The sequence below is a fragment of the Mustela lutreola genome, chromosome 18 (genome assembly GCF_030435805.1).
Source record: "Mustela lutreola isolate mMusLut2 chromosome 18, mMusLut2.pri, whole genome shotgun sequence".
Classification (NCBI taxonomy): domain Eukaryota; kingdom Metazoa; phylum Chordata; class Mammalia; order Carnivora; family Mustelidae; genus Mustela; species Mustela lutreola.
In genome coordinates this window covers 39,681,871-39,696,342 of record NC_081307.1, presented here as the reverse complement: position 1 = coordinate 39,696,342, position 14,472 = coordinate 39,681,871, and the positions used below count along the sequence as shown (strand labels likewise).

General features: G+C 39.5%; 1 protein-coding gene across 2 annotated transcripts in view; it reads right to left on the bottom strand.

Annotated features, from left to right (window-relative positions):
* CSMD1 (CUB and Sushi multiple domains 1) overlaps window positions 1-14,472 on the bottom strand; it is a 1,947,613-nt gene that overhangs the window by 216,793 nt on the left and 1,716,348 nt on the right. For both annotated transcript variants that reach the window (XM_059156007.1, XM_059156008.1), the window contains exons 31-33: window positions 9,952-10,068; window positions 5,250-5,363; window positions 3,710-3,805 (exon numbers count right to left, since the gene is read on the bottom strand). In XM_059156007.1, coding sequence (XP_059011990.1) covers window positions 3,710-3,805; window positions 5,250-5,363; window positions 9,952-10,068 — 327 coding nt within the window. The remainder of the gene's footprint in view (window positions 1-3,709; window positions 3,806-5,249; window positions 5,364-9,951; window positions 10,069-14,472) is intronic.

Below are 14,472 nucleotides of genomic sequence, written 5' to 3'. Positions count from 1 at the left end.
TGGACGCTTCACCGACTGAGCCACCCATACTAACCATAAGTTTAGTCCCGAGCACAGGCAAAGCAGGGAGGGTTCGGGCAGGGCAAGGTGGGGTGGGCAGTGCAGGGATGGGGAGCAGTGTAGGGGGCTTTGAACCATCCTGCATGTATCAGCACGAACCTGGGAACAAACAAGACAGGAGAAGAGTATCTTCTCTGCTTTAGTCGGCCTCTGTGGATGCACAGACTGGTTCCCATGTTATTTTCAGTGTTGCTAAGGTTGATTTAATACTATAAGGTGTGTATTCTGGGGCCACGAAAAGTCTATGAAGGCCATGTAAGTACTTTATAGAATAGCTATGGATGAGGATTCCTCTCATCCTGGAGGAATCAGACTGTGCTCGATTTGTTAAGAAACAGTAGGTAAGTCTCCCACATGGAGGCTTTCTTAGGATGACACGAATTCTGATTTTCTCATTGATCTAAGAATACATCGACTTTAGGTGTGATATATTTCTTTTGTGCAGTGGCAAAGATTATCTAAATGTGCAGAACCACATTTCCTGATTGTGGGTCCTGCCGGGGTCTAGGTGTGGGAGGCTAGGGAGGAGAAGAAAGACTCAGGCATCCCTAGGAGCTGGGCTGAGGCTGGGAAGAAACCTTCTCCTGCATGTCTGAAAGGAAATCCAGAAAGTACTGGGATGTATTCGTGTTTACAAGCCAGGAATGTTGTTCTCCTGTCTTCATGGGAGTGTGTTTATGCAGGACAAATACTACAGAGGTCCAGGCTGGTGCTGAATTCTGGAACAGTGAGAGAGAGATGCCCACACTTCAGTAGAATCCCTAGATGTTTGCTCATGGCGGGTTCCTACAGCATCTTTTGCTTCTGAATTCTGTTTGATGGTCACGCCGCTGAGGTGTGTGGCTGCTGAATCAGAGGCAGATGCCAGGTTGCCCAAGGAGGACCGATGCCAGAGCCACTTTTTCTAAAAGGTGCTCAACGGTCGGGGAGACACATTATTTCTTCTCAGTTTCTGTCCAGCGCACACCATCCTGGTAGGACTGGTGACCCGTGAATTGGTTGCTCCATCCCGTGTAGACAATGTCCCTGAGTCTTTAATTCCATAGCGTCTAGCAGCCAAACAAAACTCTTCGCAGGTGCTGAGTTAAACCATTGTGGAAGAGCTATTTAAAGTCTTGTATTAGGAAGGTCCCTCCCCTGCACTGACTAGCCTCCTTTGGGGTGCTCATGGGTCCTAACTCACTCTCTTTCAAATATGCCCTTCTACCTCAAAGTAGCGTGGAAAGCAGACGAAAGCAGCAAAGGCAAAAGTCAATGAGGATCCTTTGTAAGAAAAAAATAATAAATAAGTAAAAAAGCCTCTATCACATCTATTTCTCCGCAAGATCAGAAAGACAGAAACTTCCTCATTATTAATGCCTCTTTATTAACCAGGACCACATGGAGGCCAAGAGACAGCAATCCTGTCCTCCACACCCTGGTCCTGCCATCTTGTTGGCCAGAGAGGTCTCTAACCACTCCGTATAACACAGCTGTCTGTTAACAGAGTTAGACACCCTATCATCACGGGTGTCACAAAGTCCCTGTGCAATTTCAGGCTTTAATAACTTGTGAAAGAATGAAGCCATAAGTGGCATACAAAAGAAATTTTCAGGAAGTTCTTACAACATAGATTGCAAATAATTGCTTGACTTCCACAGAACTGCCATCTTCCAGAGGCAATGTTCAATTGAGCTTCGTGTATACATTGAAAACTTCCCCAGGTGATCCTCACTGATTTATAAATTGCGTTCATGATTCTAGTTCTTTACTTCCAAAAGATTTAGCTTTGATAAAAAGACATAAATTTTTGCATAAACTCACTGTAGGCACAAAGCATGAAAAAGAGGTGTACTGAGATTTAATATAATACAATATTGAGGATGTTGGAGTCATTATATATTCGTAAAGACAAGGAGGAGGGATTCCTCTTATAAATGATTTTCTTTCTACTTTTCTGTTTTGATTCATTGTAATGGTAATATGTTACTTTAAACCAAGAAATATAAATTTTAAAATCATGACTTCTGAAGATAATATTTGTAAATAGAATAGACATGGGGCCAGTTGCCTCAGATATTTTATCCAATGATCTGATTGATTTTCTAATCATATAAAAAAAAAAGACCAAAAAACACCGCTTATCAAGATGGACTATGCTAGCAACTTGAATTTTTTCAGGATTAAATGTGTATTTAAACCAAGTGGTCCTTGGTATCTTTATATGTTACCCCAACGTATCTGGGTTTGTAAATTTGCTTCTGCAAAATAATATAATTTATTTAAAGAAAATTAGGACTAAAAGGTGAGTTGCCTACATTGGTCACTGTCCAATAAAGCTCATTAAAAATATTGGTTTAATGGTTTATATTTTAAGAAAAGGTATAATTTAGAACAATGTAACTGATTGTAATTGAGTAGAAACATCATTGAAGCAATTACTGCCTACACTGGATTAGAGATACTTTCCCTGCCGCTTGCTGTCAGATACCTTCCTATTCCTCTTCCAGTCTTTCTCAGACCATCTTATTGCTGAACACAGAAGAGGTTTTATAGCAAAATAGTCTATAATTTATAAAATAATTGTTTTGTAATTATAGAGTTGATAAAAATATTTTGAGGGCTTGGATTTTGCCATGTAAGAGTCTTAGGAATGATTTATGAATGAAATAACACATTTTCCATAATTTTTTTAATAAACACGATGATGCTGCCTAGTATGTTTTCTGAAAAAGTCTCTATTAGAGGAAGAAACCAGTGCTAGAAAGTGATCCTCCTCCACTTCTGAAGAAAATATTTAAGAGTAGCGAGGAATCTCTCTAGCCTCAAGCAAAACTGAAACCTAGAAAAACTAAGCATTCCTTCTTATTTTGGAACATACAGTTTGTCTCTGTAGATGGTGATCTCTGCACGTTGCAAGCTACACAGCAATTCCAAGTTCCATCCAAAGGCCTGCTTTGGTCTTCAGAAAGTGTAAAAATAGTTTACGCATGTTTCTTTAAGTTAATGTAATGCACACGCAAAATAAAGGTAAACTAGAAATAGGGGGGAAATCCTCATTTTTAAAGAATCTTTGTGCAATCTTAGACATTCTGAATACTCTCCAATTTAAAAATAAATAAATATAAAGGTTTCAAAGTGTCAGAAGTTAATAGAACACAAACAAAATCAAACAGGTGGAGGGAAGGGTGCATGGGTAGTATTTGGGGATTTGCGTGATTTTGTGAAGTCGCTTTTTCAATAGTTTTTACAGGCAGGTCTGGAAGTGTACAATGTGCTTAAAGGTATTTTATTAAAGCAGTTACTAAAATCTAAGCCATCATAAAACACTTTGCCTAATTACATAAAATACTGTGAGGGATGTGAAATCCCTTGGCTAATGTGAGGAGCTGTGACAGGAGAAGTGGTCCGCACGGTCCCCAATGGTGCCGGAGCAAAGAGCCGGTTCCGTGTCTTCATAGAAGCAATATCCTATTTCAGTGTCAAAAAGGAAAGCTGTGATGTTCTTGATAAATCGTTTGGGTATAAATATACGAATACCCTCAATTCCCTAAATATAAAGCAAAACAACACAACGCAGATATAAAGCAAAACAACACAACGCTGTGCTTTAACTGGGCACAGCGTGGGACAGCGCCGGGGAAGACCGCAGCGTGCAGGGGAACTTTACCTTGGTAAACGAAGTGGAAGCCCCGGGCAGATGCTCCGCTCTTGGCGCTGAATCGCAGGAGAATCTGATTTGATGTCGCCAAAGGTAATGTTTCACCTGAGGAAAAAATCAGAGACCATACAGGAGATCCACGGGAGGCACTGCACCACTGGGGACAATATTTGGGAAGTAATTATTAACTTGGAATTTCTCATGTAATTGTTGGACTTCTGTGAAATTTCCCTTTGGGTTCAGGACTCAGACATATTGTATCTATCAAGATTTTAAAACTGTTCTTATCCATTCGTTCTGTTCAAATGTTGCTTTAGCAATCGTCTCATGGAGCAGGCACTGGTGACGGGTCTGCCGGCGGACAATGCGGGAAACTGAAGCATCCGACTTACTGCCGACTCAGAATCAACTATATTTGAAAATGACTTGCTGGGATTTTTTTTTTAAATAAGAAAGTTAAGTAAATCTGAATCCAAAGCTGATTTTAAAAATACTAAAGCATTCAGAAAACAATAACAAAACAAACGAACAAACAAAATGTTCTGAAAACGTATCTCCACCTTTTAAAGTCCACCTGCCCTAGAGGAATGGTCTCTCTCAAATGCTGTTACAGGGCAGGTGAATGGCATTAGCTTTTCAGAGGTGAATTTGTCTCCAGGTATCAATATTTTAAACCTGTATCTTCTGATGGATTTCCAGACATTGCACCATTGGACATTGGCAGGAAATAATAATCTTAAGACACTCAGTTAATAATAGGGAGAAACCAGAAATAATCAAATCCTAACCTTGGTTGGCAAGAGTTTGTGATACACCGATGTGCCTTGCTTTGGTAAACGATGAAAACGCACCAGCGGTAGAAACTGTGCGGTTTGCACAAGGTCCAAGTGCAGGAGGCGCTATGTAGATTAGGCTGCACTGACCAAGTGAATACTAATGAGCACTAAAACTAATTGTTTTCGGTGTATATTCTTATTTTTTGGTAGGGGAAGACTCCATTTTTCCTTTTATGCAAGAGTTTGGCAAAAAGACTGAGTTGTGAAATGACATCACGTGTTTCGTGAAGACCCCCATACGTTCCCATGCATTCGTGTGCACACGCTCATGTCCGTGTGTGCACATATGTACTCATGGGCATGCATGAGTGTGATGCCTCCCTATATGTGTGCATTTAAAGGCTGGTAATGATTTAGACCAAAACGTTGATACTGTTTATCTCCAGGAAGATCATGAGACATGGAAGAGAAAGTAGAATACACAAGATAGTTTATTCCCCCTCTTTTCCTGATATTTGCCTTTTTTATTGAGACAGATATTATTTTTTCTACAATGTTAATAAGTAAAATGATAACGGTCAACGGTTTTATATGTAGGATAAAATACAGTTGAAATTTTCCATCAGGAATAAGGTTTTGTTAAACAAGCAAGAAAACTCGAAGAGGATTGCATTCTTCTTTCATTAAAAAGAAAAAAAAAAACTAACAGAGTTCAAAATGACTCATTCTAGCAGTCTAAATAAAATTCAATACAATATTCATTGAATGTTTACCTGAATGTGACCCCGAGAGTGAGCTGAGAAGTCTGGCTTGTGGGTGTGTTCCATCAAATAATTCCGCCAAATCGTTCAGTGCCGTCTGGAAATAGGCAAATTGTCCAAACACCACTGCAAAATAAAGGGGTAGGGTTGATATGCTGTGTTGTCTCGCAAATAAAGAATCCTAAGAATTCTGTAGAAATCCTACAGAATTTCTACAGAATCCTAAGAATTCTGTAGAAAATAATTAACTGGTTTTCTTTCTCTCTCTCTCTCTCTTTTTGGGGTTTTCTCTTTTTCTAAGATGTTTTAGTTGCTTAAATAATTTTATTTTGCTTCTTGATGACTTCATACTTAATAATACTTCCTCATATAGTTTGACTAGTAATTGAATATTAATTGGAATTAATTGAATTAATTGAAAAGTAATTGAATGTTAATATTAATTCCTTTCAGTATTATATTAGGATAGTAGAAGAACAGCCACAAGGCCCACCATGTATTTATGGGCAGTTAATGGCATTTTGTGGGGACAGGGATCAAGACATCTGTAGGCTTTAAAATCAACCCAAAAAATTAAACTAAAAACATGCCAAGTTGTAAAAGAATTTAAAATTCTTTATTTAGGATTGTTATAAGACCAAATTCTTAGAAACTCATTGCAATTTATACACAAGTCAACGACATGTCATAGAAATTGTTTATTGTCATTCCAATGCACAACTTTATTTTCTGATATTTTCTGATAGGCCGTATCAGTAGAAGAACACACCTCCTCCCAGTAGAACACAACTGTGCATTTCACTACTTCAAACTTCATAGATTATTTTGTACTCAAATTGACAATAGGGCCTTTAGAACATTTAGAAACTCTTGTGATTTGGCACGTAAACCAGGACCAACTGATTCTTGTTTATATGTAATGTTTAAACTAGAATCATTCTAAATCATCTTGAGCAAGAAATAGATATGGACACGTCAGGTACACATATCAGAATTTAATGAGGGAATTAATGTAAGTTTTGGCAGAATGGAGGGGCTCTAACTGTAACAGCTCATGTGTGTGTGTGTGTGTGTGTGTTCTATATATATATGTATTCTACACATGCCATGTACCCTATTACAGGTGTGCACTACATATACACACATGTATAATACGCATCACATGTACTGAACAGGTAATAAATATATGCACACCCATATACATGTATTTTAAGATTTTATAATTCCTTTATAATTTCCTGGAGAGAAACGATTAAGGAAGCATGAGAGCAAGGAGGACTTTCCCTGTGCATGAGATAGTCTAAAACAAAAAATTAAAAAGCGGAAGAGAACGTTATGATTTCCACACGGTTCTGGCTCATACAATGCCTTTGTTCAAACCTCCCGCCCCCCCAAAACAATTCTTCATCATGTTGGAGGAGGATGCTTGCATCTTTTCAATAGTATAAAAGTGAATCATAAGCCCATGACTTCAAGAAACTTTGATTTAGCTAATTAATCAATCAATCATACTTTAAGAGACTTTTAGAAAGCATCCACTTTACAGCAGAATCTGAAGACGGCTGAGATTAGAAACAAGACCCCGGGCCGGCTGTGTGCCAACATGTGCAAGAGTCAGGTTCTGCACATCAGCAGAACTGAGGCTGCTTTGGTGAGCTGCTGGGGCTGAGTTCAGGCCCCGGACTGGTTCCGCCCCAAAGAGCAGATGTCTGCCACGAGTGACCAGTGCTCCGTGCTGTGGACACTGCAGCTAGACGTGACTGTGACAGGAATGAGTATGGAGCTATAGGACGTGAGCCACAGGGCAGCTGTTTCCAGCTGTGGGGGAGTCCATGTCCAGCTGGGGAGACAGCAGCATCGCTGGTCTTAAAGCAGGAGGACTGTAACCCTTCGTGTGCACGAATGACATGCAGGGCGCTCCTTTCAGCCCGTGACCATCAGACCCCGATTCCGCAGGGGACCATGGAATGTGGTCATTGGTCTGGTTTGGCAGGTGCTCCAAGAGGAAGGGAGAGGAGGGAATCGGGCAGCAAAGGCCACAGCAGCCTGAGACTTCAGGGCTTGGCAGGCCACACCCAAATACGTGGGGTTTGCTTGTGGGCAAAAAAGGGAGGGAAGATGCCGATCACGGTGTTTCCATGATCAGAGCTTTGTTTTAGAAAGGGTACTTCGGTGATGCTTTTTTTTTTTTTTTTTTTTTTAAATATTTTATTTATTTATTTGACAGAGAGAGATCACAAGCAGGCAGAGAGGCAGGCAGAGAGAGAGAGAGGAGGAAGCAGGCTCCCTGCTGAGCAGAGAGCCCGATGCGGGACTCGATCCCAGGACCCTGAGATCATGACCTGAGCCGAAGGCAGCGGCTTAACCCACTGAGCCACCCAGGCGCCCCCTTCGGTGATGCTTTTGAGTGAAAATAGGGAGAGATTGGGGTATGTGAAGACCTGCCTGAAACATCCTTCCCACTGGAGCCTGCGCTCACCGCACTTGTGTCACTTCCCACCAGCAATGTTCACCCCGTCAGCCGACGAGGGATTTTAAAAAATGGGCATTTCACAGGCACAGACTTGTGACGATTATTGAATTAATTATTGAATTAATTTACTTCCCAGGAAAGAGTAAAGAAGAGTAGAAAATAGAAGATATAAGACACTATAGATTTTCATTAAATACTCCATATAACTATTTTCATTTCAAATTAAAATTTTCTGCCTGATACAACGTGATACATGTATATCATTACACATTTCAGATTGGGAAACAATGCTCAATATTTAGGATAGAGGTTTGACCATTTTTTTTTTTCTGCTAAAAAAAACACATTGTGACAATTCAGTAAACTTTGAAACAAACCAAAATCATAGGCTCTGGCTGCTATATTCCATTGTGATAAGTACAGTCTGTCACGTATCTAGGAACAGAAATAAGAGGAATATTCATGGCAAGTAATTGGAGGCTGCTGCGGGGCACTTAGGTGGAAAAAGTGGATTTACTGGGACCAAGTCAGTGAAATCAGATGAATTGGTCTGGCATAAAGAGTGGGGATTAGGAGCTATTCTAAGTTTTCTTGTCTGTTTATTATAACAAAAGTGAACACTCTGAAGTCCTCTCACTTTCTTAAATGAGAGTAGGAGGTGCTATTCATTCGCAGAGTAAGTGAAGCCCTTTGCCCTTGGGAAGCTGGTCCCTCTGCCCTGGTCTCCAGGAACACGCCCATCATCCCTGATGCTCAGAACACCATCTCCTCTTAACCAAGCGAGATGCTACAAGAAAGGCCCCACCTGAAAACCCCATTACTCTTGAGAACTGACCCAGGGTGGACACTAGTGCTGGGGCTTCAGAGACCAAGCAAGGTACATCACACCGTTCACGAAGGGCCTGTGATCTAAACTACCTAAGGCTGACATCAGCGCCTGGCAGAGGTTTTCATTAGCGTGAACAGACCTGTGCATCGTAAATAACAGAAATTTACAGAAACCACTGGTCTCCCACATGCCATTTTCTTTTTTTTTTTTTTAATTTTTAATTTTTCATAAACATATATTTTTATCCCCAGGGGTACAGGTCTGTGAATCGCCAGATTTACACACTTCACAGCACTCACCAAAGCACATACCCTCCCCAATGTCCATAACCCCACCACCTTCTCCCAACCCCCTCCCCCCAGCAACCCTCAGTTTGTTTTGTGAGATTAAGAGTCACTTATGGTTTGTCTCCCTCCCAATCCCATCTTGTTTCATTGATTCTTCTTTTACCCACTTAAGCCTCCAGGTTGCATCACCACTTCCTCATATCAGGGAGATCATATGATATGATATGATCTCCACATGCCATTTTCTTAACCAGCAATTAACTTTCCTGTCATATAACTGTACTTTTTAAGATGTTTTCCCTCAAACAGATTCTACCCTTAGAATTTTTATAATTTTGCTTTATATCTATGAGTAGGTGGCTGCTATTTTGACTCTAGAGAACAAAAAACACCTTAACTATGTAAGGTTTTAAATTTTAGTATTGGAGGGGGAAAAAAGAACCTTGGCTATGAAGCTATAAAAGCTTCTATCTCTTTGACTCTGGAAAATAACTCAAATCATAAGAAATATCTGTGGTCAAGAGTGAGATTGGGGGTGCGGTAATACAGCTTTGGGTAGACAGAGGGCAGACCTCACCCCCCACCCCAGGAAGGCCCTTCTGGAAACGAAGCCTTTCGGAAAGCCGGCTCAGTTGGAAGCATGTGGAGAGACCACCACAAATTACGTGCAAAGGAACCAGATGGGGGCTCAGCCTATTTCTGCATCACAGTCACTCAGAGGGGACTTCAGTGATCCAGGGATTTCCATCATAATCTGATTACAAAATGTATGTACAAATTAACAGACAGTGTTCCCCTGGCCCATTTTTCTTGGTGATCCTCCCTGGGGTGGGGGCGGGGGGAGATGCTTTCTAGCAAAAGTAGAAGCAAAGCCAATTGTGTTCTCTCTGATTATTCTGGATCACGATCTTAGAAGAACATTAAGCATTTTATAACACATCGATAAAAGAATTGTAGTGGATACTCTGTACCTTCAGAAAACCTCTGCTGCAATACAACTCATCTTCTTGTGTATTATTTTGTTATATCGAGAGCTGAAATACTTCCTTATAAAATGGCAGAAGAATCATCAATGAAACCAATATGACATGGGATGGCGACTACAAGGCTGAAAAACCAACTTACCGAACTCCTTGGGCACCGTGATGGAGTAGAGGCATATCTGGCCGGCCGTGTAATTATGAGGGTAGTTGGGCGACAAAACGACCCCTTCGGATCCCGTGTACTGGCCTCCGCAGGGAGCTGCAGGTGGAATCAAGCAAAGGTCACGGGCCACCGTTGTCACAAAAACATAACAAAGTAGCAATGTGAGAGACTGCTTAACCTTGCTGTCCCAAGTGACGGAGAATGAAACACAGAGGGTTTCCAGGTTTGAATAAAGAGACTCAGCTTAGGAGGACAACTAAGATGATTTTCGGACCTCTCTCAGATGGGCTGAAATAATCATGAAAACGGCTCTAACCCAATAACAAGTTCGATACAGAGAGATTCTTGAATTACCAAAACTCATCAGAATTTTCTGGCCGGTCCCAGTCATCAGATTAATTTCAGACCTACAAGGATGATTTCAGTTTTCTACTGATTTTATGTTATTATGGGTCTTAGAAAAAATAATGTTTGCTTTTAACGTTTGGTTGTTGCTTTAACTTTTGGTCTCATGGGTTCAATTCAAGAGTAACAGAAGGAATACTAATGTGCCAGAATCTTTTCCTGTAAGTTTGGCTTAAAACCAAATCAATTCCTAACTAGGAAGTCTGGGCAGATAGAAGATGGGGTGTTACTCGCAGAGCTCGGGGTCTGGGTGCCTTTATTTCCCTTCTGATGATTTTCTTCCCTTGTGTGATGCTTTTGCTGAGAAAATCTCTGTAAGCATCTTAAAACGGACATTCAATTGAATCCCAGTCTCATGATTTCCAGTGTTTTAATTAAACTGCCTCTACTCTAGTCCCTCTTCTTTCACTGAAGAAGAGCTCCCGGTCTGCGGAGCACGCCGGGAACGGGAGACACTGAACCGACGACCCCTGCCGTCTGACCACCGCATCTCAGATACACCGTCCTGGACCGGACGTCAGAGTCATTTTCAGCATTTGACAAAGTCTGTATTTCTACAACTCATTCTTCTTGATATGAGGGTATTCAAGCACTAAAAGAAGGCAGAAGTAAAAGATAATATATTGACTCTTTTAAATGTTAATCAGGATATGTGAAGTTCTAATTGATGGGCTTTCTCCACAATGGTTCATGCTCCTGGGAATATACTGACCCTAACTTCCAAGCACCTCATTCGTGATTTGCGAGATTTCAAAGCTGTTACCTTATGATGGCACGCTAAATTTATATCTTATTTTAAATATCTTATTTTAAGTGTCAAAGGAAAATAGCTTATGAATCCAGTAGCTTTGATCTATTTGTGATCAGCTTCCAGAGATTTTATTTAACTATACTAACTGTGGTCTTCAAGCTGATGCCTTAATTCGGAATAGTTTTATCATTTAAATGCATTTCCAAAATAAATAAATAAATAAATAAATAAATAAATAAATAAAAATAAATGCATTTCCATTGGTGTTGTTACAATTCTAAATAAAAACATTTTGTTTCAACTTCTGGTTATAAGTTAAACTCCCAGGGTGCCTGGGTGGCTCAGTGGGTTAAAGCCTCTGCCTTCGGATCAGGTCATGGTCCCAGGGTCCTGGAATCGAGCCCCACGTCAAGCTCTCTGCTCCATAGGGAGCCTGCTTCCTCCCCTCTCAATCTCTGCCTGCCTCTCTGCCTACTTGTGATCTCTCTCTCTCTCTGTCAAATAAATAAAATCTTAAAAAAAATATAAGTTAAACTCCCAAGTTGCAAGAAATGCTGGTGACTCATTCTATTATTTTAGATACAACAATTTTTTTTCACCTCATCCATAAGTGTAATTGGGTTATTTCAGGACTATTTTTTTTCTAAAAAGTTTAAAGTTCAAAATTTAAAAAACAAGTACCAATAAAAAATGGAAATTTATCATCTTTCAGCCACATAAAATTCAAGCAGATAATTGTGCAAATATCCTTTTTTTTTCATCTATAAAATTCATCCATTTCAAATTTTAAGCACAGGTATAAATAAAAAACTCAAGTAAATGGGGTAACATCTGGATGCCCAAATTATCAGACAGACTTCCGTCTTATCAAGGACATGGTCTGATGAGTTTGTGAAACAATAAGTACAAAGATTTATTTTGCTCAAGAGATGAAAGAGTATTATTTTATGATAATAGAAGACAAAAAAAAAAAAAAAAAGACAACATGAAAGGAAACTGACCTAGTATTTTAGGTCCACTGTTTCCTTGATAAATTGCATTATGCCTGCATGTTCTTACTCAGACACTAAAGATAAACACACGAACTGTATACTTCAAACACAATCCAACACTTGTGAAATTGGTAAAAACATATGTAGAGAGGAGAGGCAAGATGGCGGAGGGGTAGAAGACTAAAACGACATCGTATCTCAGGAGCTGAGCTAGATAGGTATGAAACCACTCTGAACTATTTGGTCAAACTCAACAGGAGACAGACGAGAAGAAGAGCAGCTATTCTAGAAACAGAAAAGGGACCATTTTCTGGAAGGTAGGATGTGCTGAGACGTGAATCGGAAGCTACGGGAAGATAGACCACGGGTGGGGGTGGGGGATAGCCCCTCGCAAGGGCGGTGCAATTCCACCTCAGGCAAAGACATTTGAGAATCACTGCAACAGGCCCACCCCCAAGAAATTCAGCAAGACCATCCAGCCAAGACCATCCAGCCAAGACCGAGCTCACTAATCAAGGAGAACAGAGGAACTCCACTGGGGAACGCAACATATAGAATTCACGGCTTTTTCCCCCATGATCCTTTAGTCTTGCAGAGTTAAATTTCTTTTTAATTTTATTCTTTTCTTATTTTTTATCTATTTTTATCCATTTTATCTATTTTTATCTATTTTCATCTATTTTTTAACTTTTCCTCTTTCCACTTTCAGCATTTTTAACTAGTTTATCTTAATAAAATCTTTCTAAAAAAACTTTTTAAAACTTCATTGTTATAGTCATATTTTATCCCCTCATTGTATTTAAACTTATTTTTTGTATACATATAGTTTTTTTTTTTAAAGATTTTATTTATTTATTTGTCAGAGAGAGAAAGAGTGAGAGCAAGCACAGGTGGACAGAGTGGCAGGCAGAGGCAGAGGGAGAGGCAGGCTCCCTGTGGAGCAAGGAGCCTGATGTGGGACTCGATCCCAGGATGCTGGGATCATGACCTGAGCTGAAGGCAGCTGCTTAACCAACTGAGCCACCTAGGTGTCCCTACATATAGGTTTTTATTTCTAAAAAATTTGGGATACAATTTCTTCTAATAGATCAAAATATACTCTAATCTAGCACATAGCTTTGGTCTAGTCTCCAGCCTGAGCACATTCCTTCCTCTTTTTTCTTTTTTTCCTTTTTCCAACAAACTTATCTTATCCATTCCCTTTCTAGGATTTTTTAAAAATTTTCATCTTTACAGTCATATTCCATCCCTTCATTGTGCTTACCCTTATTTTTGTATATATATACGTATATAATTTTTTCTTTCTTTAAAATTTTGGAAGGTAACTTCTTCTAAGAAACCAAAATATACCCAAAATCAAGTGGGTGACTCTATTTTATTCACCAGTCATATATATATACACACACACATAGAGAGAGAGAGAGAGATGACAGATAGATAATTTTTTTATTTTTATTTTTTTAAATTTTTATTTCTTTTTTCCCTTTTCTTCTTCCTCCAGTTATGGATATCTTCTGACTTGGTTAGCGTACATACTAAAATACCCTTTTAGTATTTTATTCTCTTGTTCATATATTCTTATCTAGATAAAATGACAAAGCAGAAAAACAACACACAAAAAAAGAAGAAGAGGCAGTACCGATGGCTAGGGACTAATCAATATGGATATTGGTTATATGTCAGAACTAGAGTTCAGAACAATGATTCTCAAGGTGTTAGCTGGGCTCAAAAAAGACATGGAAGATAATAGAGAGACCCTTTCTGGACAAATAAAATCTCTTTCTGGAGATAAAAAAACTAAAATCTAACCAAGATGAAATTTTTAAAAAGCTATTAATGAGATGCAATAAAAAATGGAGGCTCTTACTCCTAGGATAAATGAGGCAGAAGAGAGAATTAGTGATATAGAAGACCAAATGATGGAGAGTGAAGAAGCTGAGCAAAAGAGAGACAAACAACTACTGGATCAAGAGGGGAGAATTTGAGAGATAAATGATACCATAAGATGAAACAATATTAGAATAATTGGGATTCTGGAAGAAGAAGAAAGAGAGAGGGGGGCAAAGGTATATTGGAGCTAATTATAGTAGAAAATTTCCCTTATATGGCAAATGGAACAAACATCAAAATCCAGGAGGCGCAAAAAATCCCCCTCAAAATCAATAAAAATAGGTCCACAACCTGTCATCTAACAGTAAAACTTACAAGTCTTAGTGACAAAGAGAAAATCCTGAAAGCAGCTCAGGGCAAGAAGTCTGCAACATATAATGGTGAAAATATTTGATTGGCAGCAGACTTTTCCACAGAGACCTGGCAGGCCAGAAAGAACTGGCATGATATATTCAGAGCACT